Source organism: Cervus canadensis, chromosome 21 (genome assembly GCF_019320065.1).
Source record: "Cervus canadensis isolate Bull #8, Minnesota chromosome 21, ASM1932006v1, whole genome shotgun sequence".
In the NCBI taxonomy this organism is placed as follows: domain Eukaryota; kingdom Metazoa; phylum Chordata; class Mammalia; order Artiodactyla; family Cervidae; genus Cervus; species Cervus canadensis.
This window is the reverse complement of record NC_057406.1, coordinates 3,854,827-3,878,409: the sequence shown is the minus strand read 5'-3', so window position 1 is coordinate 3,878,409 and position 23,583 is coordinate 3,854,827. Positions and strand designations below refer to the sequence as shown.

The following is a 23,583-nucleotide window of genomic DNA, read 5'->3' as shown; positions in this document are numbered from 1 at the left end:
GGAACTTTGTTTCATCTGTAAAATGAGGATAATAATGGTAGGCACCCCATGAAACTGTCGTGGTTACTAATTGAAATAAGTATGAAGCTCTCAGTTTCTGGCATGTAATCATCACTCAGTAAAAGTGAGTTGGTATTTCTGCTTGCATGTTTCTATTATTACTACTACTCTGGTGAGCTTGACTTTTTCCGCCAGGTAGTATTGCTGTTATGTATGGAGGCAGCGTGCGACCATTGTCCTTTACTCCTCAGAGAGACCTTCTGAAATAGTTTTATTCTTGCCATGTTTTCACACCAGGTATCTGAGACTTTTAAGGTTAAGGTGTTTGCCCTGGTTCACAGAGGTAGCTGAGGTGGTATTTGAACTCAGTATGTCTGATGCCAAAGTCATTGATCATTTTCCCTGTAATGCAATAACTTCTCATATATGTAATTTATGATGGGATTAATGAGATTAATTCAGCAACAGCCTGTATCTCGGTTATCCTGTTGTCCAGGTTAATGAAAGCTTTGGCCTTTGTGGCATGCCATTCAACAAATCATACAGGTGGAGTAGTTCAAATATAAATTGAGAATTTGTTGGAGATGTCAGTCTTTGAATTACAGATATTTTATTTCCAGAATTGTAAGATATTGTTTCCTACCCCAGAATGCTTGTAAAACTCCCTCTTTCATTTTCCCCTCATCCTTTGCCCCCTCACTCCAGTCCTCTCATAACTACCCATTTTAGGACGGTGCAGGCACGGCTTTTGAGATTGTAGACTGCATCAACTGAAGCATGACTTTAAAATATGAATCTTGATGTAGATTTTTCCCATAAAACCGTTCCCATGTGCATTGCTGTCAGTTTTTTTATGAAACAGGAATCATCATTTTGAGGACAGAGTATGTAACTCTCAGAAGTGCATTAGAAGCAGGCTGCTCATGATAGCCAGTGATGAAGGGATGAGCTGAGGGGTGCGTCTGGGGGGCCCGAGGCAGCTCCCGTGATGATTTCTGGGTTGAAGGAAGTGAGGCTGAGGTGTTGTGATAGCTTTGGACAGCCGTCTCTGGCCTCTGACTGGGTCTCCTGGTTCTGCAGCCCTGCTCCTGGCTGAGCGGGTCTCTTAGACCACTCGTACTCTGTTGTGTTTTCAAGCAAGTGTTCAGTGCGGGGAAGTGAGACGTTCCCCATTGTGTCCTGTTTCCCCTGACTTGGCAGTACTTCTCAACACACACATGTTTTCTGGCATAGAGATGGGGCTGGCAAAGGCAGTGCACAATCAAAATAAATGCCCCTGAAGAAAAATTTCCTACTCAAGTTCTGTGTCCTGTGTGTGATTCCTTTATTTTATGAGAAGGATGGGATTTTTTTTTTTTGGTTTTTTGTTTGTCTGTTTGCTTTTTGTTTTTCTTGGCTGCACTGCATGGCTTGTGGGATCGTAGTTCCCCAGTCAGGGTTTGTACCCAGGCTCTTGGCAGTGAAAGCGGGGAGTCCTAACCACTGGACTGCCAGAAAATCCCCGAGAAGGATGATTTGGTTGGTGGCTAGAAGCAGAGGGACTTAGAGAGTTCAGTGGGGACTCCGGGTGGGAGGACCCCATCTTCCAGACAAAGTTTTTAGACCCACTCCCTGACAGTGGGAGCCCTTAAAAGTTTTTATTGCTAGATGACTTCAATATAAGTAGGATCATTTAATGAAGTATAATTTATTCCCAGGTGCTTTTCAAGCTTGGTGTGTATCTTTTTATATTTTAAAGATTCATCCCAGATTTTTTTTTGTTCAAAATCACTCCCTTCCTGTCGCTTAGCTCTCCGATCTCAGGATCACCTCATAGAGTGCAGAGGCACCCCTCCTGAAAGAGGAGATGCCCAGGGGCAGCGCTGCATTGGCCCATTGGCCGTAAGGCAGCCAGCAAGTCTGCGTTTACCTGCCATGTAGGGCAGCCCCCCTCAGTGGGGCCCTGGGACCCCAGGGCCTTCCTGTGGCTAACGGGTTGCCTCGGTTACCACCGCCCTCTGGCCTGCCTCTGTCCTGACCCCACCCAGCTCTTCAGGATCTGCTTCTTCCTCATTCAGCATCCGCGTGCTGTTGGTCCTTGCCCCCAGTCAGGACCTGTTTGTCTGTTCCTCATTCCTCTTTACCCTGTTCTGAGTGATTGTCCCCTGGGTGCTAGGATCATGCCTTCTTAGACCTGGTAATACCTGCCACATTATCCCAACTTACAGGGAATATCTTTAGGGCAGACCTTCAAGTTCCTCTTGAATCACACGTCCTATGTGGCCTCTTCCCTGGCATCTTCCCAGGAGGTTGTCCTGCTCAGGGAAGCTGGGAGGCCTGGCATTGTGGCTGGAGCACCCTGTTGTCTTCAAGGATTATATGTGAATTAGAGAAAACAGATGTATCTGAATGAATACTGAACTATTCATTGTTTTTCTGTGCTCAATTGAAGGGATTGTTTGTTTTATTTTGGATTAATAACTGCTGTAAGAAATGTGAAGTTTTAGGAGTTTTGAAAATTGCTAAGCTCTGTGGGTGATTTTCACAGACTAATGATCTTTCTGAAGAGGCTTTACAAATAGCTGTGAAAAGAAGAGAAGTGAAAAGCAGAGGAAAAAGGAAAGATATACCCATTTGAATGCAGAGTTCCAGAGAATAGCAAGGAGAGATAAGAAAGCCTTCCTCAGCGATCAATGCAAAGAAATAGAGGAAAACAATAGAATGGGAAAGACTATAGATCTCTTCAAGAAAATTAGAGGTACCAAGGGAATATTTCATGCAAAGGTAGACTCAATAAAGGACAGAAATGGTATGGACCTAACAGAAGCAGAAGATATTAAGAAGAGGTGGGGCAAGAATACACAGAAGAACTGTACAAAAAAGATCTTCATGACCCAGATAATCACGATGGTGTGATCACTCACCTAGAGCCAGACATCCTGGAATGTGAAGTAAAGTGGGCCTTAGGAAGCATCACTATGAACAAAGCTAGTGGAGGTGATGGAATTCCAGTTGAGCTATTTCAAATCCTAAAAGATGATGTTGTGAAAGTGCTACACTCAATATGTCAGGTAATTTGGAAAACTCAGCAGTGGCCACAGGACTGGAAAAGGTCAGTTTTCATTCCAGTCCCAAAGAAAGGGAATGCCAAAGAATGCTCAAACTACCTCACAATTGCACTCATCTCACACGCTAGTAAAGTAATGCTCAAAATTCTCCAAGCCAGGCTTCAGCAATACGTGAACCGTGAGCTTCCAGGTGTTTGAGCTGGATTTAGAAAAGGCAGAGGAACCAAGATCAAATTGCCAACATCTGTTGGATCATCCAAAAAGCAAAAGAGTTCCAGAAAAACATCTATTTCTGCTTTATCGACTATGCCAATATGTGTGGATCACAATAAACTGTGGAAAATTCTGAAAGAGATGGGAATACCAGACCACCTGACCTGCCTCTTGAGAAACCTGTATGCAGGTCAGGAAGCAACAGTTAGAACTGGACATGGAACAACAGGCTGGTTCCAAATAGGAAAAGGAGTACATCAAGGTTGTATATTGTCACCCTGCTTATTTAACTTCTATGCAGAGTACATCATGAGAAACGCTGGGCTGGAAGGAGCACAAGCTGGAATCAAGATTGCTGGGAAAAATATCAATAACCTCAGATATGCAGATGACACCACCCTGATGGCAGAACGTGAAGAAGAACTAAAGAGCCTCTCTAAAGTGAAAGAGGAGAGTGAAAAAATTGGCTTAAAATTCCACATTCAAAAAACTAAGATCATGGCATCTGGTCCCATCAGTTCATGGCAAATAGATGGGGAAACAGTGGCTGACTTTATTTTTTGGGCTCCAGAATCACTGCAGATGGTGATTGCAGTCATGAAATTAAAAGATGCTTACTCCTTGGAAGGAAAGTTATAACCAACCTAGACAGCATTTTAAAAAGCAGAGACATTACTTTGTCAACAAAGGTCCATCTAGTCAAGGCTATGGTTTTTCCAGTAGTCATATATGGATATGAGAGTTGGACTATAAAGAAAGCTGAGTGCTAAAGAATTGATGCTTTTGAACTGTGGTGTTGGAGAAGACTCTTGAGAGTCCCTTGGACTGCAAGGAGATCCAACCAGTCCATCCTAAAGGAGATCAGTCCTGGGTGTTCATTGAAAGGACTGATGTTGAAGCTGAAGCTCCAATACTTTGGCCACCTGATGTGAAGAGCTGACTCATTTGAAAAGATCCTGATGCTGGGAAAGATTGAGGGCAGGAGGAGAACGGGATGACAGAGGATGAGATGGTTGGATGGCATCACCCATTCATTGGACTTGAGTTTGGGTGAACTCCGGGAGTTGGTGATGGAGGCCTGGCATGCTGCAGTTCATGGGGTCACAAAGAGTCGGACATGACTGAGCAACTGAACTGAACTGAACTGAATGATCTTTCCCTGCATTTGGTCAAAATACAGGGAGAGTTCAGCATGTTCTGTTTTCTACTTGAAGCAGTAAATAATTCTCACTTTTCTCTTGGTGAGACATGCTCCCTACCTAATGCAAGTGTATTTTCCCCCATTTGCTAAGCATTTTAGATATTTGTATCATTTCTGATAGAGGAATAAGTGAGAATTATGCGTTACCAGAAATAATTCAAACTTGAAAACACTTTTAAGAAACATTCTACTTGATTTATGCTGAGTAGAGTGCTCTGTGTATGACTTGTTTTTCCTGAGTGCAGGGAAGAGATTGTTGAATAGAAATATTTACGTGATAGTTTAAATATTGAAGCAAAAATGGCATTGGTTTGGTCTTCAGATTTGTGTTTTCATAAAGTAAAATAATGAAGCAAACTACAAAGCCAGCCTTCACAAGGAAGATAGTTAAGTGAATGGGCTAAAGGTTTAGCCCAGGAGACAGAGGCTGACTCCTGTGCTTGGGTCCTGACGTGACAGTCAGTGCCGGTGACACTGGGCAAGTAAGTTAGTTAATCTTACTGAGCCTCATTCACCCCTTTATTGTGGGGGCCAGTGACAGTACCTGCCTCTGAAGTTTCTGTGTAGATGAAAGGAGAAAATGTATGTAAAATGCTGTTAGCTCAATAGTAAATAATGAATAAAAAAGTTAGCCTACTTAACTTTGCTGTTGTTACAATAGATGATGTATTGTATAACTTACCTAGACAGCATTATTGAAATGTAGAATTTTATTTCACGGCTCAAAGTAATGGATATAACAAGGTGCTTATTTCTGTAGCTAAGTCACAGCAAAGAAATCAAGATTTTGAAACATAGGTAATTGATTAATTGTATTCACAAAAAATAATGTTTTCCCTAAGTAGACATTATAAATAAGTTAGGAATTTAAAAATAAAAGTACTCTCTTAAAATGGTCTCTATAAATATTTTTGGTATTCTACAATTTCGGTATTACATATGCATGTAAAAATCGTCTCTGTTTTACAGGGTTACATTGTTAGACCTTATGATTGCCAAAATAGTGAGCGATGAGCCACTGACCAAGGATGATGCCCCTGTGTTTTTGAGCCATGCTGAGTTGATCGCGAGCACTTTTCTGGATCAGTGCAAGATTGTGCTGAAACTGACCTCTGAACAGCACACCGACGATGAGGTGAGAGAACAGAGAGGTTTTCTGACTCAGCCAGGTCCTTGGTGATAAAAACTTTTAAGTATTATGTAAGGAACCTACCTGCTGGGGACTGAATGTTTGTGGCTGGACCTCCCCTGAAGTTCCTGGTCAGAACCTGGTGCCCAGGGTGATGGTGTCAGGAGCAGGGCCTTTGGAGGCAGTTGGGTCATGAGGGCCTCACAGATGAGGTTGTAGAAGATACCCTGGAAAGTGTCCATACCCCTCCCACTACATTGAGGCCACAGAGAGAAGTCGTCCCTCTGCAGCCCTGAAGAGGGCCCTCCCCAGAACCCAGCTGGGCTGACACCATGATCTTGAACTTCCAGCTTCCGGAACTAAGAGAAATAAATGTTGTTTATGAGCTACCCTGTCTGGTATTTTGTTACAGCAGCCCAAGCTAAGACAGTATTATTTTAGAATGGTTACGAAAATACAGATTAGGGAAAGCAGTGCCCTTACTCTTACCATCCTGAGTTAATGACTTAAGAAACTGTAATGAATGTATCTTCTAGGCAGTCAGCATCAAATAATGTGCATGCACACACATACACAGGTGTGCATAGAGAAATCATTTTATGCTGCCTGTTTGTCAGTTCCTGTATTTTCTTCTGCTGAGTGTGAAAAGCTGCATGAGGGCAGAGTTTTGACGGTAATGTTCCTAGAACTGTGCACAGAGCAGGCACTTAGCGAATCCCTGCTGAGTGCATACATAAAGAACACACAGTGAGTGTCTTAAAATGCTACTATAGCATTCTGTGTAAAGAGTTTGTCATAATTGGACATTTGAGGTGTCCTTGTTTCTGTTTATTACAGTCAGTGCTGCCATCTGTTCGCTGTCTCTGGATGGGGAGGTGGGACTGTGGACCCCAGCCCACAGCATTGCCCTGAGGGCCCTGTGTGGGGCTGTGAACCTGCTCACTCACACAGTAAATGTCCGCTGTGACTGTGCCCCTCTGCCGCGCAAGTGCGTTTCCTTCTCTGTGAAAACACCGCTCTCAGAGGTGCTCTGCTGTGGGCTTTCTGTGCTGTCTCACACAGGCCGTGTTGGGTCTTGCTCATAAGGTCCGCTTCTTGTTCTTAAGTCTGTGACAGAAGAGAGGGAAGCCTTACTCCTGGGCTGCTTTCCTTTCTGCAGGAAGAGTCGCCCGTTTCCAGCAGGAGGAGCAGTGGGCTATGCTTCAAGGAAGTTTTAAAAATGAATTTTCCAGGAGACAGAAAATGAAGTAAAGCTTAGTACTTGTTACATGACAGCTTTAAACTTTTTCAATGCACGTACATTTACAGTATAGATGATTTCAATATTGTAATAAGACATTACCTGGTGTAACTTTTTATGTTTAGGAAAAGCTGTCTCTTTCACACTTTTTCCTTTAACAGTGGGAGGAATTATTATGTATTAATAGCTAGAAAATTGTAGTTTTTTTGGGAAAGCCCAAATAGTCCACTTTTTCAAAATCCATTGATCTATACACTCAAATTGCCAACATCCATCGGATCATAGAAAAAGCAAGAGAATTCCAGAAAAACATTTACTTCTGCTTTATTGACTATGCCAAAGCCTTTGTGTGGATCAAAAGAAACTGTGGAAAATTCTTCGAGAGATGGGAATACCAGACCACCTTGCCTGCCTCTTGAGAAATCTATATGCAGGTCAAGAAGCAACAGTTAGAACCAGACATGGAATAATGAACTGGTTCCAAATTGGGAAAGGAGTCCTTCAAGACTGTATATTGTCACCCTGCTTATTTAACTTACATGCAGAGTACATCATGAGAAATGCGGGGCCAGATGAAGCACAAGCTGGAATCAAGATTGCCGGGAGAAATATCAATAACATCAGATATGCAGATGACACCACCCTTATGGCAGAAAGTGAAGAGGAACTAAAGTGCCTGTTGATGAAAGTGAAAGAGGAGAATGAAAAAGCTGGCTTAAAACTCAGCATTCAGAAAACGAAGATCATGGTATCTGGTCTCATTGGTTCATGGCAAATAGATGGGGAAACAATGGAAACAGTGAGATACTTCAGTTTCTTGGGCTCCAGAATCACTGCAGATGGTGACTGCAGCCATGAAATTAAAAGACGCTTGCTCCTTGGAAGAAAAGCTATGACCAATCTAGACAGCATATTAAAAAGCAGAGACTTTACTTTGCCAACAAAGGTCTGTCTAGTCAAAGCTATGGTTTTTCCAGTAGTCATGTATGGATGTGAGAGTTGGACTATAAAGAAAGCTGAGCACTGAAGAATTGATGCTTTTGAACTGTGGTGTTGGAGAAGACTCTTGAGAGGCCCTTGGACTGCAAGGAGATCCAACCAGTCCATCCTAAAGGAGATCAGTCCTGAACATTCATTGGAAGGATTGATGCTGAAGCTGAAACTCCAATACTTTGGCCACCTGATGGGAAGAACTGACTCATTGAAAAAGACCCTGATGCTGGGAAAGATTGAAGGAGGGAGGAGAAGGGGATGACAGAGGGTGAGATGGTTGGATGGCATCACCGACTCGATGGATGTGAGTTTGAGTAAGCTCTGGGAGTTGGTGATGGACAGGGAAGCCTGGCATGCTGCATTCCATGGGGTCACAAAGAGTGGACACGACTGAGTGACTGAACTGAACTGATATGCTCGTGACTTGTGCATGTTAATATGTGTATGTTATCCTTTAAGTTCGATGTTTTTTAAAAAAGCATTAGTAGTTTTTAAGGAGACCCATACCTCAGTATTTAGTATATCATAAACCCTGTGGTGTATTGGAGCTGACCTCTTCCAACTTTGAGAGTCAGTTATTACTAACTATTCAGTAATTTTGAGCTGGTTATTAAACTCTTGATAGTTTCAAATCAGCCATGGCGGAGGTATTTATACCTTGGAGAGCAGCGAATATTTACCAGTTAACTTTGTAATGTCAGTTTGCCAGCAAGCCACTGCATTTACCCACCTGTGATGTTTTGAGGACAAGATATCTGATAAAGTTCTCATGATGCTGTGACCTAAAAATCAGAATGAAAGTAGATGTGTTTGTAGCATCTGGGCTTCCCTGGTGGCTCAAATGGTAAAGAATCTACCTGCAGTGCGGGAGACCTGCGTTCGATCCATGGGTTGGGAAGATCCCCGGGAGGAGGGCATGGCAACCCACTCCAGTATTCTTGCCTGGAAAATCCCTATGGACGAAGGAGCCTGTAGCCCTACAGGCCATGGGGTAGCAAAGAGTCGGACACGAGAGCGACTAACCACACAGCACACATTTTTTAATTTATATAATTACATGGCTTTAAAATTCTGAGGTTTCATTCATATATTCTTTTATACAAATAATCCTAGGTTCTCATATTAACATACAAGTTTCTGTCCTTTGGTATATTTTGGTGTACTACTTGCTTCCAGTGTGTGGTGTTTTTTTGTCAGTTCTGGTATGCTTACTTTTTTAAGATTTGCTTTATCTTAAGTTTCAGTCTTGTCACTTGTTGCAGTGAAACTTGCCTTTCTTACAACATAATATTTCCTTTGTTGTAAGAAAAGGTAATTCAAGCCACAGCAGTGAAACAAAGTTAAGAACTCCTCTTTTTCACCCAGGCCCCACCTATTTTCTATAAACTTATCAGCATATACTATTTCACTTCCAAAGGTTTTTTTGTGTGTATACACACTTATATATTTTTGTTACTTTTTAAAATACAGTACTATATATTTTGTTTTGTAACTTTCTTTTTCACTTACTCTGATATATCTTACACTTGAACACATGTATTCATCCCATTCTTTTTAATAGTTGAATAGTATTACACTATATAGAGCCATCAGAATTTTTTTCATTTATTCCCATAGATGTACATATGAGTTGCTTCCACTTTTTTTTTTTAAACCTTTACAAATATTGCAACAGTGAAAAATCCTTATAAAAATAACTTTGCAGTTTTGGGCAAGTCGATCTGGGATTATAAATTCCTGGTAATTGAATTTCTGAGTCACAGAGAACTTATTTAAAACTTGTTTATTTAAAATTTGTAAGAGTTGTTTCTAAATAACACACCTAAATGCACAAGAGTATATGGGTTTGCACCCTTTCACTAATCTAATTATCATTTCTCTCTTACTTTTCATTGACCTATATGTTAGTTTGTTTTTCACATCAGGTTACCTTTTAAGATACTTTTTTTAATGAGCATTTTCAGAAAGTTAAATGTTTTGTCACAATTAGAAGAAACTTTTTTTGCCCATAGTTAATTTTTTGTTTGAATTTATTTATGGTAGTCTTAGCCTTTGGGGAGTTTGTTTTTATTTAATTCAGTTAGGTTTATCAGTTTTATCCTTATGACTTCTGAATTTCTTTACAGATTTAGTAAAATCATCTTCACTTAGATTGTGGAAATATACACCTGTATATTCTAGCTCTTTCAGTACATTGTTCACATTTTTAATTAACCAAGGATTTATTTGACTTCCCTGGTGGCTCAGACGATAAAGTGTCTGCCTACAATGCAGGAGACCCAGGTTCAATCCCTGGGTCGGGAAGATCTCCTGGAGAAGGAAATGGCAACCCACTCCAGTATTCTTGCCTGGAAAATCCCGTGGATGGAGGAACTTGGCTACAGTCCATGGGGTCGCAAAGAGTTGGACATGACTGAATGACTTCACTTCACTCACTTATTTTTGTGTAAGAAGTGTAGCATAGAGCCAAATGAATTGCTTGTGTCTTTTAACTCTCCAAGACTATATAATCTTTGGTAGAAGACAGCTGGGTTTGAACCTGAATTTCTTCTATTTCTGGTGTGTGATCTTGGAAGTTACCTACCCTCTCTGTGCCCCAGTTTCTTTACCTGTAAAATGAGTTGTATTTTAATATAAGCACTTAGTACACTGATTGGTACCTAGCTAATATTCCCTAAATGTTATCTGTTAATTATAGTATCAGTACCATTTGTTGAATAATCTCATCATTTCTACTAATTTTAATGCCACCCAAATCATATGTTAAATTTTTAATATAATTTTGCATCCATTTCTGTATTTCCAGCCTTTTACAGTAGAAACTGTTAAGATACTAACCTCTGTTAAAGAATTCAAAGAGCCACGTGTTTATGTGTGATAAAGGAATGCTGTAATGAACTTACAAAGAGATGCAGAAACTGGTCAATGAACAAGGCAGTGATTAATTGCATTCCAGCCAGACAGGAGTAATCTGCATTTCTGTAGACAAGAATACTTTGCATTATTATCAGTTTTCTGCAACTGACAGTGTTGTAAAATAGCTCAGAGACACTGAATGGTAAAGTGAACCCAGACAGATGATCTAGAAAAACAATCTGTTTTTCTCTTTTACTCATTTTAAAATAGTATTCCTTTGCTTTGCCTACATCTTTTTTCCCCCTACTAGTGCCTGACTTAATATACATAGTTTTACAATATTTATAAATATTGGAATGGCATCTCACTTATTCCTCTTGTTTTTTTAAGAGAATTTTTTTTCCTGGCTGTTATTTCATTATTAGTTTCCAAATACTTGTTAGAAGCATTTCATTAATGAAAGCATTCTGATGATTAAAATTGGAAATTGGTTAGGTGAGGATAGATTAATTTTCTTTTGGGTTTATTTCAGATAATAACATAGAAATGAGGAGTTGAAAAGAAACTTTCAGATCATCTGTTCCTACCCCCTAATTTTATATCTTTTTATCATGAAAAATTACAAACATTGACTAAGAGAAAAAATGTTGTTAAACCCCATCACCTAGCTCCAGAACTTATCAGCTCCTCACGGTTCTTGTTTCACCCACAGTCCTACCCATTCTTATACTGGATGTCCCAGATTCTCATAGGGTTCCACATAGTTCATCAGTTAACATTTTATACTTGTCTCTGAAAGATAAGGAGACTTTATATTAATACATGAGTGAAATACAGGTAACACATCTGAAAACTTAACAAAATATAAATATCAGATGAACAGTATTCAACTGTTCCCCATTGTCTAATTTTTTTTTTTCATTTCTTTGAATCAGGATATAAGTAAGAGCCATATGCAATTTGTTGCTGTGTCTTAAATCTCCTTTAAATAGCCTTTTAGAGCTGGTTTTGTGAAATTGTTCAAAGATGATGAGTTATTTAGTCTTGCTTTTAATCATTTTAAAGTCATGGCTTACAAACCATTGGATTTGTTTTCAGTTTTAGCATTGATTCTTCCTGATGGTCTCCTGTGCTAACCAGGGGAGCCTCTTCCAGTTCCTTCTGATTTCTTCCGACATGACTGAGGAGTTTCTTGATAGCTGCCTTGCTCTCTGGTATGACAGGGTGTCCAGGGCAATCTCATATGTGCTCTTTCCTGACCTACAGCCAGACAGCCGTTTCTTGAAGGAGAAGTGGTGTCTAAAGATGCCAGTCCGGGCAGCTACTCATTTAATAAAAGAGGATGCCAGCGCCGTGCTAATAAGTTGATAGGTTTGCTCAAGTCTTTTAAACAGACTTAGCATCTGGATATTTTCTCTTAACTTTTAAACTAGCACAAGAAAGCTGTTAAAGATACCAAAAATGTGTGTTTCTTGCTATATCAGATTTCAGAACAGTATATTAAAATATAGTCTACTAATTGGAGAATAATAAATATACATTTAGAAGTTTTAAAAGGAAGTAACTCGTTTTTCTTTTGAAGAATGTTATCTGAGATAATAAAGAGTTAAATTTACATTATTTACCACATTGTTTCAAATAATGTAAAGATGAAGTAAAAAAAAATCTGTGCAATAGTTGCATTTGAAAATTAGACTACCTGATGCCATGCAGTTGGTAGTTTCTTGATCGTGTAGTTTATTTGATATAAATTATTTAATAGTTATGTGAACATTTTCAAATAATATTATCTTTTCCAGCTATTAAAGATAGCATATAGGTTTGTATTTACCCAGAAATAATCCAAGTGATTGCAGTCATAGTTCTTTCAACCACAGCATTTTACAGGATTCCTGTGGACAAGAAATTAATGTATTGCATGGGTTACTTAGTAGAACTTGCTTGCTGGGAATTCTTTAAAAAGAAAGTATTTGCATAAGTGTTATGTACATAGCTAGTCATTTTGAACATTTATTCCACTGTTGGAAGGTATTTTTGCTTGAATAAGAACTTTTCTGACTCTTTGCTCAAAGAAGCTGCATAATCTTGTATTCTTGATGGCAGATGTCTGTTAGTGCAAACGATTATTTCTGTATGTATTTAATACTTCTGTTTTGTTCTTGATAGTTCTGGTTGTCTCTTTAGCTGTGTTACAAGTATTGTCTCTTGACTATTTTTTGTAACATTTTGTTCTCCTACAGTTATTTGTAACAGTCACATTATTTAGCTTGTCTTGAAAGTCATGGTTTTTTTCTCTTTGTAGGAGGCACTGGCTACAATTAGACTTCTTGATGTCCTTTGCGAAATGACTGCTAATACTGACCTGCTCGGCTACCTGCAGGTTTTTCCTGGCTTGTTGGAGAGAGTGATTGGTGAGTGAAATATCACACATAGTGTTGTTTTTAATAAAAAAAATCTTTGACTTGTCATACTATAGTATGAAGTTTAAACACAGATCCTTAATTTTCAGTGTATTGGTCTTTTAAGATTTTTTGGAATGTTTTTTCTTGAAAGGAATTGCCGTGTTTTGGTAGCAGCTCTGGCTTTCGCCCCTTGCTCGCTGTTTCTGGCGCCCGCTCAGCAGATGAGGACCTCGTCCTTCCATGCAGGGCGCCCTCCAGTGGTGTCCCCTCAGCAGTGGCTGTGATGATGGTGGCGGGTGGGGGAGGGCTATGAGAGTGATGGGGGGGGTTTCAGTGGTGATGGTTACTTTTATGCTACTGTCGTTTTACCAGTCTTGTTAGTAAATTTTTCCCAGTTTCACTTAGGGAACTTGAAGTTCCCTTACCCATAGTAATGACGTATTCCATTCTTATAAGAAAATTGTTTTAAATGGGCAGCTATTGTTTGAAATATTATCTTTGCTAAAATACTTTGCAAAATAGTTCACTTACAGCCTGTTGCTGTGGTCGCTGATCACTGTTGGCTTTCTTTCCCTCTATAAAGAGAGTACAGTTATCCTGGAGACCATCTTCCAAGAATGGTGAATTGGCGTCTAGATGGGTAGAGGGGTTAGCAGCGAACTTTAGAAGATATTTAGAATTTCACATCAGTGTTTTATTTTGAATGCAGTGCTTTCAGTGATAGTTAAAATAAGACATCACAAAACTGAGAAACTGAATTATTACAGGAAAAGTGTGCGTTTGGAGCCTGAGCAAACGTGGGTTGTCAGCCCAACTGCCAGGTTACTAACCTCTCTGAACACGGTTTCTTCATTTTAAAGTCAGGAAAGTGACCTGCCTTTAATGACTTTGTTGAGAGCGGAATGAGATAATGTGGAAACAGTTTATAAAGCCTCTGGAAGATTGTCTACTTTCACAGACTGCCTACAAGTATTTCATAGAGTATAGTATTAAGGTATTTCTTCTGAGTGTACCCAAAATATATTAATAGAGAACTTATGCTGACTTCTGATTATCTGAACAATGAAAAAAAAATATCAACGTGCTTCTTGATTTCTATCATATAGTTCATTGCAGATAGGTCCTGAAGTTTAGGGGTGTCCATGGTGGCTTAAATGGTAAAGAATCCACCTGCAATGCAGGAGATGTAGGTTCGATCCCTGGGTCGGGAAGATCCCCTGGAGGGAGAAATGGCAACCCCCTCCAGTGTTCTTGCCGGGGAAACCCCACGGACAGGGGGGCCTGGCGGGCTACAGTCCACGGGGTCGCTGAGTTGGACAGGACTGAAGGGACTTAGCACGCACTGCAGTTGGGACTTAGCTGACTGTAGTTATCGCATGAGTGCCTTCATAAAGACGTTGGATTTGGAAACCTTGTACTAGGAAAGATGGAAGGAAATTTTTAGCTGACTTTTCTGTGTGGATAAATAGAAAGTCCAGGTTGGGGTAATCATTTTGGCTTATCATCCCCAAAATCAGAGTTACAGTAAATTCTAAGGCTGAAGAGCCTTCTAACCGTTATTTTGATGAAAGCTTTCAGTATTCTGTGCGTGCATGTGTGCTAATTCCCTTCAATCTTGTCTGACTCTTTGAGACCCTATGGACTGTAGCCTTCTAGGATCCTTTGTCCATGGGATTCGCCAGGCAAGAATACTATACCTGTATTTTATTTTAATCCATTAAAATAAATTACATTTATTTATGAGAATCTAATACAAAACAAGGGACTCTGGACTGCAAGGAGATCCAGCCAGTCCATCCTAACAGAAATCAGTCCTGAATATTCATTGGAAGGACTGATGCTGAAGCTGAAGCTCCAATACTTTTTTACCTGATGTGAAGAACTGACTCATTGGAAAAGAACCTGATGCTGGAAAAGATTGAAGGTGGGAGGAGAGGGGGATGACAGAGGATGAGATGGTTCGATGGCATCACCGAGTCGATGGACATAAATTTGAGTAAGCTCTGGGTGTTGGTGATCGACAGGGAAGCCTGGTGTGCCACAGTCCATGGGGTCACAAAAGAGTTGGACATGACTGAACAACTGAACTGCACTGAGTACAAAACAAAAATTTTCCTGTGGAAAACAGTGTATCCTTTCTGTTGTAGATCTTCTACGCCTGATTCACGTGGCCGGCAATGACTCCACAAACATCTTCAGCACTTGTGCTTCCATTAAAGCAGAAGGGGACGTCTCCAACGTGGCTGAGGGCTTCAAGTCTCACCTCATTCGCCTGATTGGGAATCTGTGCTACAAGAATAAAGATAACCAAGACAAGGTAAGGTTCTTAGTGTGCTTTATACATATACGACTTTATTTAGAATATAGTATTTAGGATTTAGAATCTATTCATTTTCTGGAAATGAAGCCTTGAAGTGCTTAGAGAGTAGCTTGAGGTATATGTATACGTGTATATTTCCACAGATTGACATAATGTTCATATTTGTTTGTATTAGGGTTTGTATTTTTTGTAACTTTTTGCATTATATTTGCTCTTTGTGTGTTTGAACCAGTCTCCTTTGTATTAAACAGTCAGTTCTTGTCCTAAGCCTGTGTGTTTGAACACACTACTTATTTATATGGAGCACGGTGAGTGAAAAAGAGAACCTAGAAATTTTCAAGCACATAGTAGACATTTAATAAACAGAATTTCTTTTGGATCATTATCCTAAGAAGCAAACAGATCTTAACATCTGTGCCCTGCATTTATGCATCATAAGCGTTCCTTCCAGATGCTCTGACGTGGACATAAACCTCTGAACTCTCTCAGAGGCCGCTGTGGGGGGGGGGGGCCTCTTGTGCTGAACAGCTGAGGGTGATTGTGTTGCTGATGTGAGAGGGTAAGAATAGGAGATAGCAGGAGGGTTGGACCACTTGCTTCCCTTCGAACAGCCTGCCTGTGTCTTTGTAGAGTTTTGCTTTTGTTTGGTGGTGTTTTGTTTTGCTTTGTCAGATACTGAACATATGTGGGGCAGATTATATTTTTCCAAGATGGCTGCAAAAATATCTATCATTCTGTATGTATTCCTGCAATGTGACTTTGCCACTTCCCCGTCAGAGGTTAGATTTATTTCTCCATCCTCTTGAATCTCGATGACTGAGGCCTGTGACTGCTTTGAATTATAAAATATGGTGGGAGGGATCCGCTACCACCTCTGGTCTAGCCCTTGACTGGTCAGGTAGATTCCGTATCTAGCCTTTTAGAGGCCAGTCATCATGTAAGAAGTGCAGATTCCTTGAGATTACCATGTCCACATAGAGAAGCCCTGGAGCATGAGATGCAGTGATGAGAGAGAAAGGGGCTGGTAAACAAACCCCAGGGCACCGGGCACAGATGTGAGAGACCATCTTGGAACGTTTTAGGTCATTGCCCAGTTTCTTTGTTCCAAGCGCAGTTCCTCAGTTGCCCAGCTGATGCATGAATCAGGGACAGCCTGCCTGGCAAAGCCTTTTCTGAATTTGTGACCCACAGCATTGTGAATAACAGCAAAAGTTTTGGGGAAAAAATAAGTTGTGTAGGTTCTGCTTCTGTTAATGGCCCTGTAAGCTACTGTTGGACTGATCCTCCTACAAGTAATAAACTCTGGACAAAAGACAGCAATGTGAAGACACTGGAATTTGACATAGTTAGATTTTGGAGTCGAGAGGACACTTGGATGAAGGGCACAACAGAGTGTGCCCTGTGGGGCAGTTAAGACTGATAGAAAATCTCTAGTTCTTCTGGCTTAGAGAGTCAAAGGACAGTTTGGAGCAGCCACAGCTTTTGGAAAGTGAAAGTGGAAATCCTGGAAAGAAGAAAGTAAGCCCTACATACTACGTACCAACCGCCTGAATCTCTGCTGGTGCCTGAATCCAAGACACAGCGTCAGGCTCCAAGCAACTAAGTTAGGGATAAGATAATGACACTGAGATTTGAGCCGCCAACTTAAGAGTCTCGGTTTAAGTCCAACCAAGATAATTACCTACTGAAACAAATAAGATACCAATATTCTGTAGAGGAATATAATAGAACCTAGAGTTTTCCATACCATAGCATTCACAATGTCCAAGATAACTTACAGCCCAAACTTACATGAAACACAGGAAGATATAACCCATTATCAAGACAAAAAAAGATAGTGGAGATAGACTGTGTGATGACACAGATGTGGATTTCAAAGCAGCTGTGACTCTGCTCAAGGATGCAAAGGAAAACATGCTTTGAGTGAATGAGAAGATCGCTTTTCTCAGCAGCGAAGTAGAAACTATATAAAAGAACCAAACAGAAATCTTAGAACTGAAAAATACAGTATCCAAATAACATAAAAATTTTACCGAATGAAGTTAACAATTCAATAGAGAGGACAGAGAAAAGAGTCAGTGAACTTGGAGATAGAGCAGTAGAAGTCATCCAGTCTAAAGAACAGAGGAGGGGAAAGACTGAAGATGAAGTGGTCTTCCTAAGACGCTAAATCTTGGGGTAGTGTGTTGTGCAGCATTTGATAACTGGAATCATTCTTACAGGACATGGCATAGACATGCTGGACAGTTTGCTCTTTTATTATACACGTATGCTGTTTCAGTGACTCCTCATCTATAAACAGGTACGAGTGGAAGACTACTAATCCACCCTTGGAAAATTACTGGACTGATTTTTATAAGAGAAAGTTGACAGAGAATAAAACACTTTACCTTTTTAATGACCAAGACTGCCTTTCTTCAGGAGCACAAAAGAGGTGGTTCTCTTGTGTTTAACTATTCTTTTGTTGCTAATTTGGATTGCCTTCTTAAAGGAACAAAATGTAGTAACCCTTAAAAGACTTACGAAATAACTCGCTGAGGGTGGATCGGATTGCAGCGTAAGTAAATACGGAATGTGCCCCAGGGCTGCTCTGGAGAGGTCGTGGGACTCACAGGAAGTCAGCGGTGTGTCCTTCACATGTGCAGTTGCTGATAGCTCTGCTGACTTTTGAGCAAACACTCTGGAAAGTATGAAGGCATTCGTTCTTTGAGTGTAAGAATGCCTCTGTTTCTCCTGCATTTTTTACCTACGCCAACAAAAAGCTTAGCCTGAAAGCATTGCTTGTGGGATTTTGTTCTCCTTCCAAAGAAGCTATCACAGCATCACAACCGTGACTCACTGGGTGTTAGCCTTGCTCATTGATGCCGCAGAGATTGGAGTTCATTTTAGAAAAACGGATGGTTCTAGAGCAGGTCCTTATCACCATGCTGTTGATTTTCGTTATAGCATCTGGATGGATTGTCTGACTTCTCTGCAGATTGGGGCCTAGAAGGACGTTTGGCTCTTTCTCCATGACTAAAGATACGTGTTAGGGGGTTTTACATCATCAAGCTTAATTAAGTTAATCCTTCACCCAGAGGGGAAACGGGGCTGATGGCTTGTTTAGTGTCTGCCTTGTCCAGCCCTGTGCTTATGAACATGTAATATCCTCTTTCATCTTTGCATCGGTCCTGGAGTCAGGTTCTGCAGCCACACTGTAGGGAGAAGCCATCGGTTAGTGAGCTGCAGGCCCAGGGCAGAGGTAGGCTTGTCTGAGTGCCTGGTCCTGTGCTCTCTCCCCTCTACCATGGGGCTTCTCCTCTGGAAGCTTCCCAGGGGTTTGGAGACGATGCCTTAAATAGACTTCCTGAGTGACCTCAGACCGAAGATGCTGGAGGCTAACTGGGCTCCTTGGGCCTGCTCTTGGTTCAAGTTGGCCACCCTTTTGCAGCGCACATCTCTGTCTCTTGAGTCATCCATTCATCAATTGTGGGTGGCCCTAGCCTTGGGGACCCTTAGATGGATAAGGCAGGCCGGAGTCTCCTCCTGTGCAGCTTCCCCTCTTGGAGCACTGAGGGACCGTCCTTGCTTGTTGAACCAGATTCCCAGAGTTATTGGCACACATTTCCTGCAATCTTCGTGCCCTACTGATTGCTCTGAGGTTTGGTCAGAAGTCATTTAACCCCAGCTAGGTCTCTGCTTATCTGTGTAACTTCATTCATTGCATTGGGTGTGGTGCTCACCGGCGGATGACTCCCCCATGATTAGTTATGTGACTCTTTCTCTGTTGCAAAGGTCTTTTCCTCTGCATTAGTTCTTTGGAACATTTCGACATCTTTGTGGCAAGGCTGAAAATATATTGTCATCATTTTCTAAATGAAGAAACCAAAGCTCAGAGGGACTGAAGTGAAGTCGCTCAGTCGTGTACGACTCTTTGCAACCCCATGGACTGTAGCCCACCAGGCCCCTCTGTCCATGGGATTTTCCAGGCAAGAGTACTGGAGTGGATTGCCATTTGCTTCTCCAGGGGATCTTCCCGACCCAGGGCTTGAACTTGGGTCTCCTGCCTTGCAGGCGGACGCTTGGCCGTCTGAGCCGCCAGGGGTTTAATTCAGCTGGCATGTATGGGACGGAGCCTGCTGTGTGCTGCGTGCTCACCTTAGTAGGGAGGTGTGCAGGGCACCCGCAGCTCCATCCAGAGTCCCTGCTTTCAGGGGGAGGGCGCAGTGGGAGAGGAGCAGCCCTCTGTGAACTTGGAGGGGAGCTGGTCTGCACCATGGTAACAGGGAGGGGGGTCATCTCTTCCATTCGTGCCCATGGGCAGTTTTTAGGAGGATCAGGTTGCCTGGTCTGCGGTTGAAAATGTGCTCAGAAATTTATCTTCCCCAGTTTTCCGTGAGTCTTAGGTCTGTACACATGGTGGGGTGTAGTATTTCCTGAATTGTAATTTCCTGAATCTACACTTCCCTTTACCAAGTCATCGTGGGGAAATGTTCTTAAATACAATACCCAGTGACTTCTGTTCTTACCTGTGTTTTGTGCTTAACTCACGTGGTGGTTTCCTGCCAGCTCTGTGGTGGTTCATTTACGTGTAGACCTTTGCGGACCTGAAGTGGAGATTGTATTTTGGGTTCTGTTGTGAGAAGCTGCAAACATGGCGAAAGCACTCTCCAGCTGCTTCTTTGTTAGAGCGAGGAATGTTCGGTTTGCTGTGTTTCTTCCTCGTTCTTCTCTTCGCTATTGTCATGGACGCTCTAAGTGGGTGCTTTACTGTTGAATAGAAGAGAAACCAAATGCAGTGTTTGCTTTTTTCATAAAGCTGAATGCATTCTTCAAAATGGATGAGCAGGTGATCGAGTTTCTCTACCTTCTCCCGCACTGCCCTCCCCACCCGCCAAAAGCTCGTGGTGACTAAGGTGGCCTGTCCACTGTTGTGGCTGAATTCCTTCTGCTGAAGGTTTTGTGGAAATGCTGTTCAGTGTCGTCTCTTCCCCCTTCTGCTCCTCATTGAAAGATTGCTAGCTTTCACACATATGTTTGATCCCATGTGTTCAGACATATGCACCCATAAAGCTTTCATTACAGGCATGACTTCATTTTAAAAATAAGTCCGTTCTATATGGAAAAGTTCCCCATGTAAAGACAATAAACTATTTGGCCATTCCAGTTTAGAATTGTCTATTGTGAAGGCAGGTTTCATTTCTATATCTTTGTGATGCATTTTCCAGTAAAATGTTTTACCCACTGTGTGACTCCTAACATCTAAATTGTACATGCCACATATAAGCATTCATTAAATTTTTCTTGAATGAGAATTTGTTTTAAAACATCTGTCAAGTGTCCACTACATACTGAGCACAGTTGTTAATGCTGAAAATATAAAGCAAGTAAGATACACTCTTCCTCTTCAAAGAACCTATATTTTACTATAAAATTTCCTGACCGTGTTTGCAAACAAAGACAGGCAGTTAAAATAACTTTTTCAAACAAAAATGAATGTTCCACTAAATGCTGGCTTTTCTAATTATTTGTAGTTTGCCTTATTTTTATTTATCCACAGCCACATTTTAGACTGTAAGGACATATGTTAATATATAGTATAAAATATTTGCCAGTTATTAAAAATTTTAACTCAAAGTTTAAGCTTTGTAGCTCTGATGGCACTTTTTTCATTAAAGTTTTAGACTAAATAATGATTGTAAGCATTCATAAGAGGATTATTTTTACCTCCCTTTTTTAAGGGGAAGGAGTACCTTTCACATCCATATGGGAGGAACCACAAACAGGCAAACCATTATATCCTTTTTCAAAATGATCTCTTTCTATTTGAAATGTTCTTAAGCAGCATATTTGCCTGTTAAATCATGAAGCTTAAAAAAATCTGTTGCTCTTTCCTGATTGTTTTCTTTAGGTTGTTGCTCTCAGCGGGGACCAGTCCTTGTTTTGTACATCATTACTGGCTGACTTACTAGTCACCCCGACAATTGACGGAGTCATTTATTTGTCACAGTTGCAGAGAGAGCGCCACTGACACGCGTGTGCTGGTGTTTTCCTTTATGCTGCTCTCAGTGGGTTTGGGGATTCCCAGGTGGTTCAGGAGTAAAGAATCCACCTGCCAGTGCAGGAGACTTGGGTTCGATCCCTGGGTTGGGAGGATCCTCTGAAGGAGGAAATGGCAGCCCGCTCCAGTACTCTTGACTGGAGAACCCTGTGGACGGAGGAGCCTGCGGGCGGCAGTCCGTGGGGTCGCAGAGGCGGACATGCCTGGGCGCCCGCGTGCAGGTCAGTGGGCTTGGGTGGCAGTGCCCTTGCTGCTCAGCCCTCACGCAGGGAGGCATCTGCCTTCTTGGCCTGTGCTCGCCCTGTGCGCAGGTCCCAGCCTGTGCTCATCCCAGTGACCTTAATTTAGCCCTCAGAGCTGAGGTCACGGGATGCTTTGTCTGCAAAACCTTCTGAGGTCTACTCCGTGCTCCCCTCTCTACCCTGTCTGTCTGCTCCTTGTTACTGTTGTTCCCGCCCTCAGTGACGTCCGACTCTGTGACCTGGTGGACCGCAGCACGCCAGGCTTCCCTGTCCTTCACCATCTCCAAGAGCTTGCTCAAACTTGTGTCCATCAAGTCGGTGATGCCATTCAACCATCTCATCCTCTAGTGTCCCCTTCTCCTCCTGCCTTCATCTTTCCCAGCAGTGATACCTCTGGCTTTTTAATAGGCAGTCTAGGTTTGTCATAGCTTTTCTTCCAAGGAGCAAGTGTCTTTTAATGTCATGGCTGCAGTCACTGTCCACAGTGATGTGGGAGCCCAAGAAAAGAAAATCTGTCACTGTTTCCACTTTTCCCCCATCTATTTGCCATGTAGTGATGGGACCATGATCTTTTTGAATGTTGAGTTTTAAGGCAGCTCTTTTACTCTCCTCTTTCACTCTCATCGAGAGGCTATTTAGCTCCTCTTCGTTTTCTGCTATTAGAGTGGTGTCATCTGCATATCTGAGGTGGTTATTTCTCCCAGCAATCTTTATTCCAGCTTGTGCTTCATCCAGCCTGGCATTTCTCATGATGTACTCTGCATATGAGTTAAATAAGCAGGGTGATCGTATACAGCCTTGGCACACTGCTTTCCCAACTTGGAACCAGTTCGTTATTCCATGTCTGGTTCTAACTGTTGCTTCTTGACCTGCATACAGGTTTCTCAGGAGGCAGGTAAGATGGTCTGATATTCCCAAGTCTTTAAGATTTTTCCACAGTTTGTTGTGATCCACACAGTCAAAGGCTTTAGCATAGTCAGTGAAGCAGAAGGTGTTTTTCTGGAATTCCCTTGCTTTTTCTGTGGTCCAACGGATCTTGGCAATTTGATCTCTGGTTCCTCTGGTTTTTCTAAATGCAGCTTGTACCTCTGGAAGTTCTCGGTTCATGTACTGCTAAAGCCTAGCTTGAAGGAATTTGAGCATAACCCTGCTAGCACATGAAATGAGCGCAGTTGTGCAGTGTTTTGAATGTTCTTTAGACTTGTCCAACTCCCCTGCTTTCTACACCCTGCCCCATACCCCCAGCTTTTGTACGTAAATGTAGTATCAGTTTTTGTTTCTAGTTCATATTGCAGCACTTGTGTGTTGGTGTTTCTACTTAAGACTTCAGTGTGATGCGCATAAACTGGCCGCCGGCAAAACCACGACACACAGAATTTGATCTGAGTATCACTCAAGTTTCACTTAGCAAGTAAAAGCGATTTCTTCCTAGTCACCCACAGCCATCACCACCTTTCTTTGCTTCTCCCTTGAGGACTACTCCCTTATGAAACCGTTGCCCTAGATCTTCCTGGATGATAATGGTTAATCCGCCCTCTTTCCCAGATACATATTTTTCTGTTTTTACAGGAAGCTTTAATGCCATAACTCTACGCCTGACTAATTGGGGAATTCCAGGTAGGCCATTGAAAGTGTCCTGGCATTGAGTCCTTCTGGCACTGGCTCTTCTCTCTTCCCTTGGCCTGTAACATTTGGCTCCATAAATATGAGTGATGTATGCAGGGAAACCTTACAACAGACAGAAAGCTTGGGACAGTGCAGAGAATCCAGACAAGGCTTAGAGAAGCCCACATTACCTCTTAATTTCACCACCTTTTAGCTATAAAGTGTAAATGTGGACAAGTGACTTAACCTCTCTGAATCTCAGCTTCTTCACATGTAAAGTGGGAACTGTTACACC

General features: G+C 41.7%; 1 protein-coding gene across 3 annotated transcripts in view; it reads left to right on the top strand.

The window, feature by feature from the left end:
* The window catches only part of ATXN10 (ataxin 10), a 140,264-nt gene that overhangs the window by 50,343 nt on the left and 66,338 nt on the right, over positions 1–23,583 (top strand). For all 3 annotated transcript variants that reach the window (XM_043440053.1, XM_043440055.1, XM_043440054.1), the window contains exons 7-9: positions 5,431–5,596; positions 12,982–13,090; positions 15,229–15,398. In XM_043440053.1, the coding sequence (XP_043295988.1) occupies positions 5,431–5,596; positions 12,982–13,090; positions 15,229–15,398 (445 nt within the window). The remainder of the gene's footprint in view (positions 1–5,430; positions 5,597–12,981; positions 13,091–15,228; positions 15,399–23,583) is intronic.